This window comes from Phalacrocorax carbo, chromosome 7, assembly GCF_963921805.1.
Source record: "Phalacrocorax carbo chromosome 7, bPhaCar2.1, whole genome shotgun sequence".
In the NCBI taxonomy this organism is placed as follows: domain Eukaryota; kingdom Metazoa; phylum Chordata; class Aves; order Suliformes; family Phalacrocoracidae; genus Phalacrocorax; species Phalacrocorax carbo.
Window position 1 is genome coordinate 40,792,457 of NC_087519.1, and position 14,496 is coordinate 40,806,952.

At 37.6% G+C, this 14,496-nt stretch overlaps 1 protein-coding gene and 1 long non-coding RNA gene across 3 annotated transcripts in view; one reads left to right on the forward strand and one right to left on the reverse strand.

Moving 5' to 3' along the window:
• CPB1 (carboxypeptidase B1) overlaps positions 1-1,775 on the reverse strand; it is a 20,096-nt gene extending 18,321 nt beyond the window's left edge. Inside the window, 2 exon segments of the mRNA XM_064457653.1 lie at positions 1,524-1,592; positions 1,689-1,775. Of these exon segments, the coding sequence (XP_064313723.1) occupies positions 1,524-1,592; positions 1,689-1,775 (156 nt within the window).
• LOC135314381 (uncharacterized) overlaps positions 1-13,258 on the forward strand; it is a 15,815-nt gene extending 2,557 nt beyond the window's left edge. Inside the window, exons 2-6 of one of the 2 annotated variants that reach the window (XR_010373883.1) lie at positions 9-7,588; positions 9,690-9,766; positions 10,718-10,792; positions 11,080-11,932; positions 12,509-13,258. This is a non-coding gene — a long non-coding RNA (uncharacterized LOC135314381). The remainder of the gene's footprint in view (positions 1-8; positions 7,589-9,689; positions 9,767-10,717; positions 10,793-11,079; positions 11,933-12,508) is intronic. The other variant, XR_010373882.1, reaches the window with a different exon arrangement.
• Positions 13,259-14,496: the final 1,238 nt, after the last annotated feature.

The following is a 14,496-nucleotide window of genomic DNA, read 5'->3' on the forward strand; positions in this document are numbered from 1 at the left end:
TATTACAGTGACCCAACCTTGCTTGCCAGAAGTATCAACCTAAATTTTAACTGGAAATTGATTAAGAAGATTTTATTAGGCCCTGCAATTTATATGGCAGAATTCTGGAGACGGCAGTGACAGTTTCACAAATGCCAAGTATTCTACAGCATCTGAGTGCGTACAGACTTGTGAATATTATAGCTATCTTTACAACTTCTTTCATTCTTTGTAGGGATTTCACTGGAGGTTTTTGTCTATAAGCATTAGACAGGAATGGACTCCTGACTCAGTAGTAGAGGAATGGTACATGAATACTTTACACAAATAAGGTGGGAAAGGACTGTGGTCTGTATGTGTGCTTTTAAGACTCAGTTCACTAAAGTTGGTATGAGGTGCCTGTGCCTTTGGAGATGTTTAGTTAAGGGTGGACAAATGACAGTGCTATTACTATTTCACGTATTTTTGCTGGTCGGCTTCCAGACATCTGGATTTAGCACCCTATTAAAGGCCAATGAAAGCAAAGCTAGTTTGCCAACCTTATGCCTTTTCAGTCTTCCATCTCATGAATGTAAAGGGAATTGGGGCTAGTGGGCATATCCATGGACTATGTGTCTTCAGGCGAGATGACTATTCCAGGATATACTACTACATCAATCCTGACCAATTGCTTTCCGTAACAGTGGTAGTCCAGGAATATTTTCTTTGCTTAAAAGAAAAACAAAATAAACAATCCCGTTATACTACACACTTAAAAGAAGGCATGGTATATTAATTTACATAATACTGGCAGCACCATTCCAATATCATATTCTTCTACAGAATGCTGTTCCAGCATGCTATACTAGCCTGTTGATGATAGTTCTCCACATCTGTACTTTATTAAAAATACCATCCTTTCATCCTACAGATAGTGGTGTCTTTTTCACCAACTGCTATTTTACAACATCAAAGCTGAAGAGAAATATTGAAAACACATTTGCTGTCTTTATTGTTTTTCTCATGTGATTTTTGTCATATATCTTCATCAAGGTCAGTAAGAAACATGCAGCTTGGTTGGACAGAAAGGAAGCTTTAAATAAAAGCCAGAGAAGAAAAGATGACATGAGAGACTAGAGGCCAAAGAAAAGTTCAATTTGGTGCGAGTAAGGATTTTTAGATTATTTACATGAACAAAATATAATGGTAAAAATTCTGGTAGTTGGAATGTCCATGTTTTATCATCTAATACACTCTTCAAAGCACCCCACACTGAATACAGCATTTCAGATTAACTTATTCTATTAATAACTTCTGGTGGGCACTTTGATAGTCAGACTGGGTTAACCAGATTTTCTAGGAAGGTGTTGGAATGTATTTGCATAGCTCTAGCTTTATCACCTTGTCCTGTTCCTTCTGAAGAAACACACCAGCTGACTTGAATGGAATCAAAATTAGGTCTTTAATTCAGTAACATCCATTATTTGTTTAAGATATCTGTTAGCTGAACAAAAGGAGAAATGTTCCTTTCAGATGCAATGTAGCCCCTTCCCCAAGTTCTTCACCTGCACGTTGTTGGCAAGGGAATTGATTGTTTCCACCTGCTCATCATTCTGTGGAATCACATGAAACACCTTCTGCCTAAAAGGGGAGAAAAAGTTTGCATTTGAAACAGGTAAGTCAATTGAGAGGCTTTTGCTTATGCGGAAGAAATTATGCAAATATATAACTTGATGTCTGTTCCTACTCATCGAGGCAAGATCCTGCAGGTGAGCAGAAACAGCTGCAGTACCTATAAGAACCAAGAGTGCCCACATTTTTGTTTAAAGGAAAACCTCCAGGTTTTCAGTTCTTCTATGCTGCTTTTATAACAAGTTTTATCATGCTTTTTATGAATTATATACCAGAACAACTCACTGATCAACTGATAGATTATTCCCTTGGCCTTGTTTTGTTTGCATACTATTTATAATGTGTGTTCTGCTCCACACCTGTGAAAACGTGTGAAAGTCTCAAGGGTGTCTAGCTAAAGAATCTTGCAACTTGAGCTGGATAAATTCTTGGTAGGAGAAAGTGAATTTAATTTACTTTGTTCTTTTCTGTTTTATGCGAATTTTGACTAAGTTGGGGTTTTTTTGCAATAATTTGGTTGCTGGATTACAAACTTTATAATACTTTATTGTTATTTTATGTAATGGTAGATGTCTCAGGTGTTGTTGCAATGTGACTGGTCTTAATCACACAGCATTGTCCCTCTTCCTGAAAAATAGGGGGCTGACTCTGACAAAGGAAGAGGAAGCACAGTTGGGATGTACCAATTATCTTTTTTTTTTTTTTTCCCCAGCAGAGGAGAAAAGTACTGAATTTGTTCTTTGCTCAGTCACTTTGCTAAATCTTATAAGTCAGGTGTCTGCAGAACCGAGAGTGCAGAAATTTCTAGTTGCAGTAGAGTTGTACATACACTCCCCATAATGCATTCATTGATTCTTGCATATTCTCTAATTTAATCATGTAAGGGTCAGAGGTAAATATCTTTTAAGTTAAGCACTATTGTGGGCACTACATGTAGGCCAAGAAGGTCAATGAAATATTGCCATACAAAAGCATTTATTGCTTTACCTTTCACGTTGTGCTTGAACTATCTGAGAAACAATACGTTTGCATCACTGCACTTGCGTCTGTTTAGTTTTCATTAACGAGTACTTGGCATTAAATGTCATGTTAATTGTCAGTTGGCTCTGTGTCCTGATGTGACTGATGTTTTCGACAGGGAACCTCGAAATGAATCAGTATATCAATATTTAAAGATGGAATTTATGAGCTCAGTTCTGCCTTCTGTTTTATTGACAAATTTGAATTGTCAGTGACCATTCTAAGAAGGAATGTGGCACCACACTCTGCACCTTATTATTTGTGAGGTTCACTGGAGTTAACTCAGTAAAGCTGCAGCAGCCTTATATACGGAATACCTAGAAATAAATTTTTAAAATCAATGTACCAAAAATGAAGCGGTTTATGCTTAACAATATGACCCATGATAAATATGTTCCTCAAAGGAGATTCTGAAACTGCACTGAGCCTATTTATCCAAAACTGTCTTTGCCAAATCATAGAATTTGAATTTACTTTACAATTAAGGACATAATTTGTAGCACTGCAGCTTTTGCCCAGCAATAATCTTAGATTCAAGTCTCCTAAGAAGGATGACAGAGGGAGTTACTCTGTCAGAGTGCCAAACCAATACTGCAAAGTCTTCAGAAGTTTTAATTTTATGATGATGAGATCAATGGTATCAGATAAAATGGTCTGATCCCATGAACACTGCTAAGACAATAATGCAGAGATGATCAAGCCCAGATCTTGCAATGAATACATGATCACAAGAAGTGATCAAACAAATTGCAGATGTCATCATTCCCTGTTGAGCACTGAGAAGTGTCTTGGAGATAGAAGACTGCCAGATTTCAATGCCTGAGTTTACTTGTAAGAAATTCTTTGCTTTTTCATGCAGTTGGAGATGGGGTTTTTTTGTTGTATGTCTTCTTTTTGTCCAAACGATCACTGACATAGCGTTACTGCCAGCAACTACTGAGCTGGCAAGCATTTCTGAATACTCTAATGGCAGTCATTGCTGTTTCCATCCCAGGCTAGGTCAGAAAAAAAAACAATGACCTGGAGTCCTAATTAAGTGATTTATTTTGCATCTCAGGATTGATGGTTATTTGTCAGATTAGCTCATAAACTAGCTCTAAACATTGTCTTGTTTTTCTAACTGTACAATATAAATGTTTAATATTTGTATGATAAAGGGGCAGCAAATTAAATTTTGTTAAGCCTTCTGTTCTTTTTCATGTCTGATTACAAGCCAACAGCACATCAGTTGACCTTTACTACTTAACACTGAGTGCAGAGGCTAGTGTTACCTATATCTTTGAAAAGATTCAGAAGGAAGATTTAACTCTTTTAATCAAGAAAGTAACATAACCAGCTGAATCCCAAAAGGAGGGTGTATAGTAATTTTCCTCAGGACATGTATTTTGTCTTATACTTAAGGTGAGCACAGCTGAAAAAGGTGTCAGCTATTGCAATTTTGTTGCAGTTGTTTGCTTTTTTGATGATTAAAAATAAAGCCTTCTATGATGTTGTCACCCACAAAGTGTGTTCCCTGTTTAGTGACATGAGCTGTAAAAAGTTTTTATGCTAGTAATTGGCTATATTCCAGCTGAAATTCATTTTTGTAGTAATTTCTTATTTCAATTTTAGGAGTAGAAATACTCTGGTACTCCACTTTGAAAAGCTTATAAAGGCTAACCACAGATTGATAAAATGAAAAAATACACATCAGTGTTAGCATTTCAGAAGCATTCTTTATCCTATGAAGCCTTTCATCCCATTTGTTATCAAACCAAGTCCAAAAGTCTGAGGATAAATAATGTCTCTTTTTCTAGGAGTTTCAGTAGATACAGATTTCCTGAATCAGATAGTTTGTTGAGCTATATTTTTAAAAGTCTGCTATCTTTTATTCACAAAATATCATCGGTTCTTATAATCCTTGATTGAAAAATTTATCTTCTTAATATTGTTTAATGTTTATTATGTTCTAAAAGATCAGTGAGAAACTCCTCGATGCCCAGTCGTAACACTGCTTTTGTAGCAAAATCGTAACATGTGCCACACCAGCCGTATGTGTTTGAATTATGGGGACCTTCTTATCATCATGTATTTGTTAAGGTAATATGTGCTAACCTTAGTTTCGAAGAGTAATACTATTGAATATATTCTGAAGACCTTTGTGAGTACTTTGAAGAGGCCAGGGTCAGCAGAATCTGCTATCCAGCATATGTTCCAAGCTTTCTTGACACTTTCTCTGTGTTTATATATTATTAATATTGCATCTTTTAATTCATCAAAGGCTTTTTCAACTTTAGTGCCCTGGGACATGATCATATCCTACAGTTTTGGTAGCTATGTGGAGGTATTTTTTTATCCCCCCCCCCCCCCATTTACAGATGCTATTCAACATGTGAATAGGAACTGGATAAGGAGAGGAAAGAATGGGAGTGATGAGATCTAGGGTATGGAGTTTCTGTGACTTTGGGATGTGTTTCTACTTCTGCTATCAAAACTGTAACTGTTCTTTTGTAGGGTTGTTTGATTCTTGCCAGGGTATCTCCTGTGAAATAGATATCATATTTTTACCACTGACCTCTAGTAGTCAGGATTAAGACTGAATGTACTGCAGCTTCATTATATGATCAATGCATGGATTGCTTAGTGTTTGGAAGTATTGTATATGCCCAGCTAGAAGTTGCTCTATATATCATATACATCCAGATTCTGAAATATACATCCAAAGTCTGAAATATACAAAAATAGAAGCAGTGAATGAAGGTATTGGCGGTGCCAGCAACCAAGCACAAAGAATCTGTTTAGTGCCAGAGAAAAGATATTTAATGAAGCAATGAGAAGGACTGACCTCACACCCATTGGTTATGGACAGCTTCTGTTTAATTAGCTTGTCCTCTGGCTGGGCTTTCTGTTATGTACAAGAGTGTGGCAGGTTCTCATACTCAAGCCTATTCCCTGGCATCTGTAAGGCTGGCAGGGTCGTGGCAGGACTCAGTGACAGATCAAAGACACAAAAAAAGCATAAGGTCCTTCCCCTTACAATTTTTAAGGCACTGAGATCAGCATAGTGAGAGATCATGACTACAGTGAAAATTTAATGATCTGAAAAAGTACGCAAGTAACTACATGCGCGGTACTCTTACTAAAAGAAGCCAGTTGAAACTTTCAACTCTCAACATCTTGCAGTATCTAATGGGTGTAGGAGTTTCTCTTCTGGTGTAGATCAGCACAACATTTACACCTATATGATGTCTCCAGCAAGTCCAGAAACAGATGCTGCTGAGGCAGTGCTAGAATTGTTCTGTAACGAGATACAGGAGTATCTGCCCACTGTTGAAGCCGCTCCAGGATATCTAATACGGGTTGTTAGCACATTGTCTTTCTCAGTATTCCCCTCGTTCCCATTCTGGGCTCTGCAGGGGCTGAAGGTAAATCAGGCTGTCAGTGTGCAATCATCCACCTCCAGTTTTAACAGAAGGATTTAGACAGAGATATGAATCTCCATTTTGTCCAGCTAAATATGATCCAGATAGCGATGCTGTATTGGAGTTAACACCGCACAGCAGGCTCACCATGAGTGGGAGTAAAGACAGATGAAAGGTGACAGGAGAGTCCAGGACGCAATAAAAAAAAGGTCAGCAAGAAAGGTTCAAGGAAGAGATTGGACTGAGCAGCTTCATTCTGCACTTAGGCCTAACTGAAATTTCTTTTTACAGATTTCTGGGTCATTTACTCTTCTCTTTTGCTTTTTGTATGTGTTGGCCTTCATGGATTATGTAAATCATGAACATTCTTCCTCTCCTGTATAGCTTGTTTTTCATCTGCAGACTTGATAAAAGTTTGAAGCTTAGTGCTTAGATAGTGACCTTCAACTCTGAATGATTTTGAAATCTGGTGCCCTTTGCTGAGAGGCAGGTTGTATCAACTGCTGTTATACCTGGGCAAAGGTCAGGGAGTTCTACTGTTTCAGAAAAATAAGACCATTTAGAAAATGATAAACTCTTTCTCAGTTCACACTTATTGAAATAACCCAAACTCACAAGCTGCAGAAGAAAGTAGAACTCCACTATGGTCAAGTAGAACTTCAGCTAATTCTCTGGCTTCCTCCCCATCAAAACATATACATTAAAATGTCATTAAAATTAGTTTCCTTCTTACTTTTTACCAGAGTCTGGAGTTAGATTTCATACATCGTATTGCAAAAAGGAAAAACCAGCAAAAAATCCTGTAAAAACCACCAAACCAAAAAGCACAAATAGATTAATTGGGTATTCTGCACATCAGTTTGTTCATGTAACAATATGTTCCTTTTCAAAAGACTCGTCGTTCTTAGTTGATCAGAAGTGTTCATAAAACTCTTCCCAAAGCAATTAATTGCACTAATAATCTATACTTGGACAGCATTATTAAAACACACTAATTGCAAAACCCATAGTGAGAGCTCACTCATTATAAGAGTATGGGGTAGCAAATTAAGCTGAATGAATTAATCTTGGCACTCTTTGTTCCTCTGTGAACTTGTAAGTAAACAAAGTTCAAACTGAGTGGAGGCTCTGTCTGATTTAAGCAAGTGTATTAGCTATTTGTAAGACATCACAGGGAAAAATAACAAGAAATCAAATTCATGCTACTGAAGTGTGTGGAACCAAATCTGACTGAGGTATGGATTTTTGTCTAGGTGAAAAATTCCTTTTATTCATAGAAGGAAGTCAATGACTAAAGATAAAACTGGACTTCCCAAGAAATGAATAATTTGCTATTTTTCAGTAAACAGAAGGCTTCAAAGGAAAACATGCGGAGTGCAAAAAATTTCAACATGTAGCCATAGTCTAATCTCACTTTCATTAATTTTTCTGGAAATTAATTCAGCTGGACACACCTCTGTTAAACTTGCACGAAAAGGACCTTGATGAAGCCAAAAAGCAAGCTGCAGAACACAAACCAGCACCATTCTTGGGAAATATTTTTGCCTGCACACATGGAAATGTTTTTCGCATCAGAGGTAAGATAGCTGCTTCAAATTCAGTGTCCAGATTCTGCTGTGTTACACCCATGCCAATCTGGATGTTTAAATTCAGCCATTTTGCTTTTTTGCTTGGTAGAGCATGACTGAAACAATATTATTTTTACCAACTTGATTGGAAACAGTTTGTAAAACTAGTTTGTAATACAGGTATTTCAAACATGGGGTCCACGCAGGTCTGGTTTTAGCCAGAGGCTTTTTGCTACTAATTTATCTCTGCACTTCTCAGCTTACAACCCTGAAATCAGATCTATTGGGAAAGGATGAAGGAGGAGTAGAGAGAGAGGCCATGCTTTGATCCACTGCCTCCTGAAACATCACAGCTACCTGAAATCCTTACACTTTCTGTGAATTATTGAAAACATTTTCTCAAAAAAGATATATTTTGATGTGGAAATGTTGCTGTAGTGCTTCATGGAAATGGTAGAGAAATTGCTGGAGCTTCTCACATGTTTGAAGAAACTGGTAATCATCATTTACTACAGGAAAATAAGAACAGATCATGGTGTTCAGTACCTCCCCGCCTCGACCCCACTGAATAACAAGCTTCTGGGTCTTGAACTGAGTGGTTTTGTCAGGGCTAAATAATAGCAATCAAATCCAGTAAGGTTGTCAGTCATATCCCAGTACCCTCGAGATGCAGAAACTTTCCCCTTTCCTTCTGGCCATTTTAAGGTCTTTCAACTGAAGCTTCAGCATGTGCTAATGGAAAGCCCTGTTCCTCATGAGCGATCCGCATGGAGCAAGCCAACAGGGTGTACATTACATGAGACAGACCACTCTTACATTTAGTAGGCATGAAAAGTATCCTTGAGAGGTTTACGCAATCCCAGAATAAACCTTCCAAATTATGCTAAACATAGAGGTATTTAAGATTAAAGGAGAGGTCATTTTTTATTATTATTACTTGCTTTACTGACATTTAACATTCAATTTAAACTCGGAAGTGCAGAGTTGAATTTGTTAGAGAGATTCATCATACTTTTAGTAAAAAACACATGAAAATAATTTATTAATGAAACATACATTTGCATTTTAATTTTTAAAATTATTAATGTTTAAGATTTGCAGTTCTTGTGATATATAGGCAAGGGCTTTTATATACTCAGTGGCACTGTAATTTGTAGGTGAGGGGTTTGACTAACAGCACTGCTGAAAGAATGCGTAGGCCCAGGGGGAAAAAGTCTGCTTCTCCTTATCCTACTGCTGATGTCCGATTTCCATTTTGAATGAAAAATCCAATAAGGATTCATTGGTTCTGCAGTGCAGAACTCAGTGATATTATATAGAGGAGTCAATTTATAGACTTTCTAAGTCTTTTTACAGCCCTCACGTGTCTTCAAGGTGCGTTGCTGTTCATACTTTTATCCTGGTAGTGCTTATAGGGGTCTGTTGGGGTGGCGACATTTCCAAACCCATATAAACCCTCTGCAGTAATAAATGGAGCATGGAGCAGGAATGCCTAGTATTTCAGGCTCTAGAGCTCACAAGGCCTTGTGGCACAGGGCACAGCAATGCAGATTTGCTAGCTTAAATCCTGATGCAGGTATCAGCAGGTTCACAGAAAAGCAATGTTTCAAATTGGGTGGCAAAGCAGTTCAGCCAACATGCTGAACAGAAAAGTTAGAAACAGTCTTTAAAATCTGAAGCTGCTGAGTTCCAGCTGGATTTTCCGTATCCCCTGGCTGATCGGATGTAAAACAGAGGTAAGAAATTTTGAAGGCATGATAAGAAGTTGGAAGCCAGGTTGAGAATAAGAGGTGAAAGGCAGACTGAGATTAGAAGAGTCTCAATCCTCTACTGCACTATCAGCAGACTTTCAATTCATTAATAGATGCAGTTCTGTCTAAAAAAATGTGGTTGTCATTAGTAAAGGTTTTATATTTGCATGCTCAGATACCCTGCAAGGTGTGTGTGCACTCACATTTACTTACTGTATGTCTAAGTATTATTTAAATAAATACTCCCTTATGCTGCCAGAACAGAGTAAAAGCAGGAAAAAAAAAGTAATTTACAGACCTCCAGGATGTTCAGTGTACGCAAAAATTTGGTCTTATACCTATTTCCCTTGATATTCCAGATCAATGAGTGCATCAAAATCAGGAGCTGTGTAATGCAGTTTTCCAGGGGAACAGGAACTTTGAGCTTCAAAACCAGGTTTGCTCCTTACTTTCTCAGCCATCACGCTGTCTTAACCTGTTCACAAATGTACCAACTGCCGCCTTAGGTCTGTTTAGCCTGGTGCTCCCACTGCTTCTGTTGGAAAACTGTTCGTGATCATCACTCTTCTGATGGTTGGAAACTGCCTTTTAATTGATAACCTTAATTTGTTCATGATAAGCTGATACTCAATTATTAACATACCACCATTATCCCTTAGCTTTAGAAGAGCTTCATTTGCCTTTCTGTCTTGTGTTTATGAGGAATAATCCTATCTCAGATTTTATTTTGCTAGACTGTAAGACAGGCATGCACTCTGTTCCTCACTGTCTTCCTCTGTGCTGTTTCAGTCTCAACTTCTGCTTCTATCTCTGGCTAACCAACTAGCATTTCAGAGGAAGAATGGCTAGAGACTTTGCTTAATAGCATCAGTGCCTTTCTAACTCCTGACAGCACTTTATGTCACACGTTGTAGCATTGAAATGTCTTTCCCATGATGGTATTTCATCAGGAGCTTATGATCATCTTGTTTTTGACCACGACTGAAACAAGGATGTTTCTGCAGAGCAACAGCATCTTAATCAGCTGACAGAGAACATGTAGGGCTGACTGTTTTAGTCAATCTTGTACATTAATCTTTTCTCTAGTTAACTGACACTTTGCAAAGCTCATTACTTTAAAATGCCACTGATCACCGTAAAACTTCCGTTTTAAAATCACATGGGCGCACAAAGGAGATTTCTTGTAAATGTTGGGTTTAGGCTTGAGAATTTAAATTCAAAAACACCAAAACATTCAAAATTATCACTACCAAGTGAGACCAATGGGCCTGAAGTACTTCCCTTATCAAATACCCATTTAAAGGCATGTATAAATTTCTTTATGAAATGTGAAAAAATATAGAACTTGTAGGGAAAATGTTTGTGTGTTTGGTTTTTATTTTTTCAGATTCACATTCTCAGCCTCAAAGATCATGAAACAAAAGTGACTAGTTTGTCTTACTGGAAATAATTCTGGATCAAGGTAAGAAGTTTATGCAGAACGAAAGATGAGCGAATTATCTTTTCATCAACTTTCTCCTTCATTACATTCTAAGATGTGACCCTAACATCCAAAATAGTTAAAACTGTGATCTTTCTAACTGTTATATTTCACAAAATTCTTATGGAATCAGTGGTGGTGGGTGGGAGGTGGGTCACACTGTTACAAGGAAGATTCGTCACATTTTACAGGGAAGTTGTTTGGCAGAAAAAACATTTATTTTGACCCATGTTGTAGCACTTGTCCTTCAAAGCTCATTCTCTTCATAGCCACAGAAGAATGGAAATCCCTGCTTGCTTATTCTCACGCACCTACTAGGTAAGCAAATCTCTGTTTAGTCATTGCACTCCGCTGCAGGTGCACAGGGATGTGTGGTGGAGCTGTTCACTTAAATGGCTGTTTTACTGCTGCTTCTTCTCTGGGACCAAAGAACCACAGAAAATACTGGGAAGACAGATTGGAAGTCAGAAGCATCCCAGACCTACTAACAGCAGCACAATGAAAACTGGAGACCTTGAATGATAATAAAACAACTGAGTTGGTAAAAACTCAGCTGATGGAGCTCTCATGTGGAACATATTGTGTCTAAAATGTTACAGGTCATTTCCTTTGCCTTTCTCTATAAACATGTTTTTCAAATTGGTTTCAAGTTGGTCCAGCTGCTTCAAGCACAGTATATTGAAAGCATATTAATATGACAGATAACTAGCAGCTGTTGTTGGAAAATTGACAAAGCGAAGGGTAGATGTTGCTTCAGAGGATGAACTTGTGCTTTCAGGCAAAACGTCTTCCTCGATGTTTTGCTTCTCTGTGAGTTTTTCTTTGCAAAGTCTGGGCCAGTGACACTAAGCGGTCACATTCTTTCCAGATATAGATCTAGCAAATGTATCCATGCCTTATAAGAAACAGATATGCTGATGGACTCATTGGTCAAGACACTGATTGACACAGAAAAGGTGTTCTTAATCTCTCTGCAATTGCTCTCTCTGTTAAAGAAGATATTGTCATCTGTTAACCCTGCCTCTGATTTATTCATATCCATAGCAGTATTTCTGCACTGAGGATTTGGTGATAGTGGATGTAGCAATACACATGTTCCTGATGAAAGCCTCTGTTCCAGAGGTGATCTAATCCATTTAACTATGTCCTACCCCCTATATCCTCAATTCAGACTTTGTTTTAATTGTATTTTTTTTTCCCCAAATACAGTTTGGTTAAAGCACAGGAAGGCTATGCTTTTCATGGCTAAAAGAAATATCATTTGCCTTTCTAACCGTGAGGGTTTTTTTGTTTCTTGTCTAAAACACTGCATGTTTAGCCTGAGGAGGAGAGAAAAACATCACAATCCATTTAACTGGCAACATTACATTCTTATTTGGTATTTAAATCTATAAAGGTACATACTGCTTCAAGTTTATTGCTGTTATGATCCTACAAGTTTTACACAATTCACATTGCCTATAGCTGTCAAATACCATACAGCTTCCTTAATAAGAGAGAATAAACATACACATACTTTGATCTACTTCACTACTTCAAAGTTTAAAATGCTCTCTGAGAGCTTTTCATGGGATTTCAAAAAACAGTTATTGAGAGGAGTAATTATGAAAGTAGTAATTTTCTCACTGATGTTATTTTTCTATAATTGAGAGTTAGGCAGTAAGAGCATTATGTTTCTTTCTTTTTTTCCCCCCACAGTGTAATCTACAAGGACTTTTGATTTATACCATTTTTTCTTTTATAATTCACTCTGCCCTGAGGAACTGCAGTCAGGGAGAAGGCTAGGAGACTCAAAGGATGCAGACAAACTATGGAAGCATATACAAGCAACCTGACAAGCAAAAAGCATTTAAAGAAAAAACAATCCACAATCTGCATTGCAAATGGACTTGCATCAGGAGTTCTTAAGCTTGTTTCTGGGCTAGGCCACCTGGTTAGAGAAAGATTGCCTGTGTAGTCTTTTTCTGCCCATTCAGAAATTGTGCTGACCTCCATTCCTTTCATAATTTTCTAGCATTACAGCAGCAATTACTTACAAGGAAAAAGAGTTTAATGTATGTTGTACTTCTTTTAATGCAGTTTAGCATATGGAAACTTGGAGGGAACAGTCTGCTTTCTAGGGACCACATTTTGAGAAGTGCTGACTTAGGCCACAATCCCATGCAGTCACAAGGATGCAACTGTACGAAGATCTTTGCAGATCATTACGGGAAGCTATATAGTGTTACGAGTTGATTTTTTTTAAGTTGCGTTAATACTATTTCAGGTAATTATTTGCTTTTTCCCCCATTTTGTCCCAAATTGCACATTAATAAAATAGCTGTTTAAGGTTTATGCCCTTCAGGAAGAATGTAATGATGTTGCTATGAAGTAGCCCAGTGCTGAGAAAAAAGAAAAATTTGTTTGTTTAAAAAGAAAAAATAAAGTTCCCTAAATAAAAGAAGTGAAAGCTTTTATTTACTTTTTTTTGTCTTAGCTCCTCTGAAGTCTCGTTTCAATGTTATTCAGAACTAAATTTTTTCAGTTTGTTGTTTTTAACTCTTGCACAAATCCTGAGAGGAGTAATTTCTGATTGGTTTTCCAGCTAGACCAAGTTTTAAGGCTAGGGGAGAGAAGGGAGTTATATTTTACATGCAGGGTCAAATAACTCATAGGTTTTGTAATCTAAGAACATTCCTCATTGCAAATCTGCAAGGTTTGAAGAATTGTATACTTTTTGCAGGTCTCTAGGATCAATGTTTCCAAGGTTTTACAAGCTTTACAGGGAAGATGATGAACCCTGTAAAGCACGTGTTCACAACACAAACAGTTCATCATAAATGTAAGTCACCGTGACTCATGCCTCTTCCAGAATGTACAAATAACATCGTAAAGCAGAGTCTCTCCTGCCATCTTTGAACTGTATATCCTGCTATCAGAGTTTGTAAGCTCTTTGGTGGGAGAGACTGCAAATTCTGAAAGAGTCAAAGGTAGTTCAAGTGTATTGATCTTAATGATTTCCTGTGAAACAACACCTATTAGAGGAATACCATTCCAAGGGACAAGAAGCCAAAAAAACATCTCAAATTGTGCTAAAGTTCTGCCAAGGCCTCTTCTAATTGTTCCAAGCTTATCACAGGCTGTATTTGTCTGCTATAAATTAATGTTTTCAGCATCATGAACTGTGACCTTAGCACAAGGCCAACACTGTTTCTAATGAACGGCAGAGAGTTTGCCGGCTGTTATGAACCGCAGCAAGAGTTGAGAAATCTGAAGCTGATGTCTAGTAAGTAAATTATTCCATCAGTTTAGCCTCTGCCTTACAAGTAGTCTCTAAACTGATAGAAAGTTTCTCACAAGTTAGGTAGTCTATTGCTTTGACCCAAAGCTGGATAACATGTCACTCCTGATAGCTGTCTGAACCATCTGTTATTAAAATTTTCCAGTGCTACAGAGTGCCAAAACTTCCCCTCATAGGTGTTGCAAAAAGAAATAATAACATTTTGAGAAAAAGCTGTTTATGAATGGATAAAACTGGTTGAACTTTGAAACATGGAAACCAAGTCTGGATTCTGGTCTAGGGAGCCAAGAAGAAAATGGTAACAGAGTGTAGCTACAAGTTCAGGACTCTAAATGTCTCATTTGACCTGCCTGCTAAGGAGTTTTGCGCTAGGCCAAAGCCAGACTGCCCTGTGCATCTCTTCACT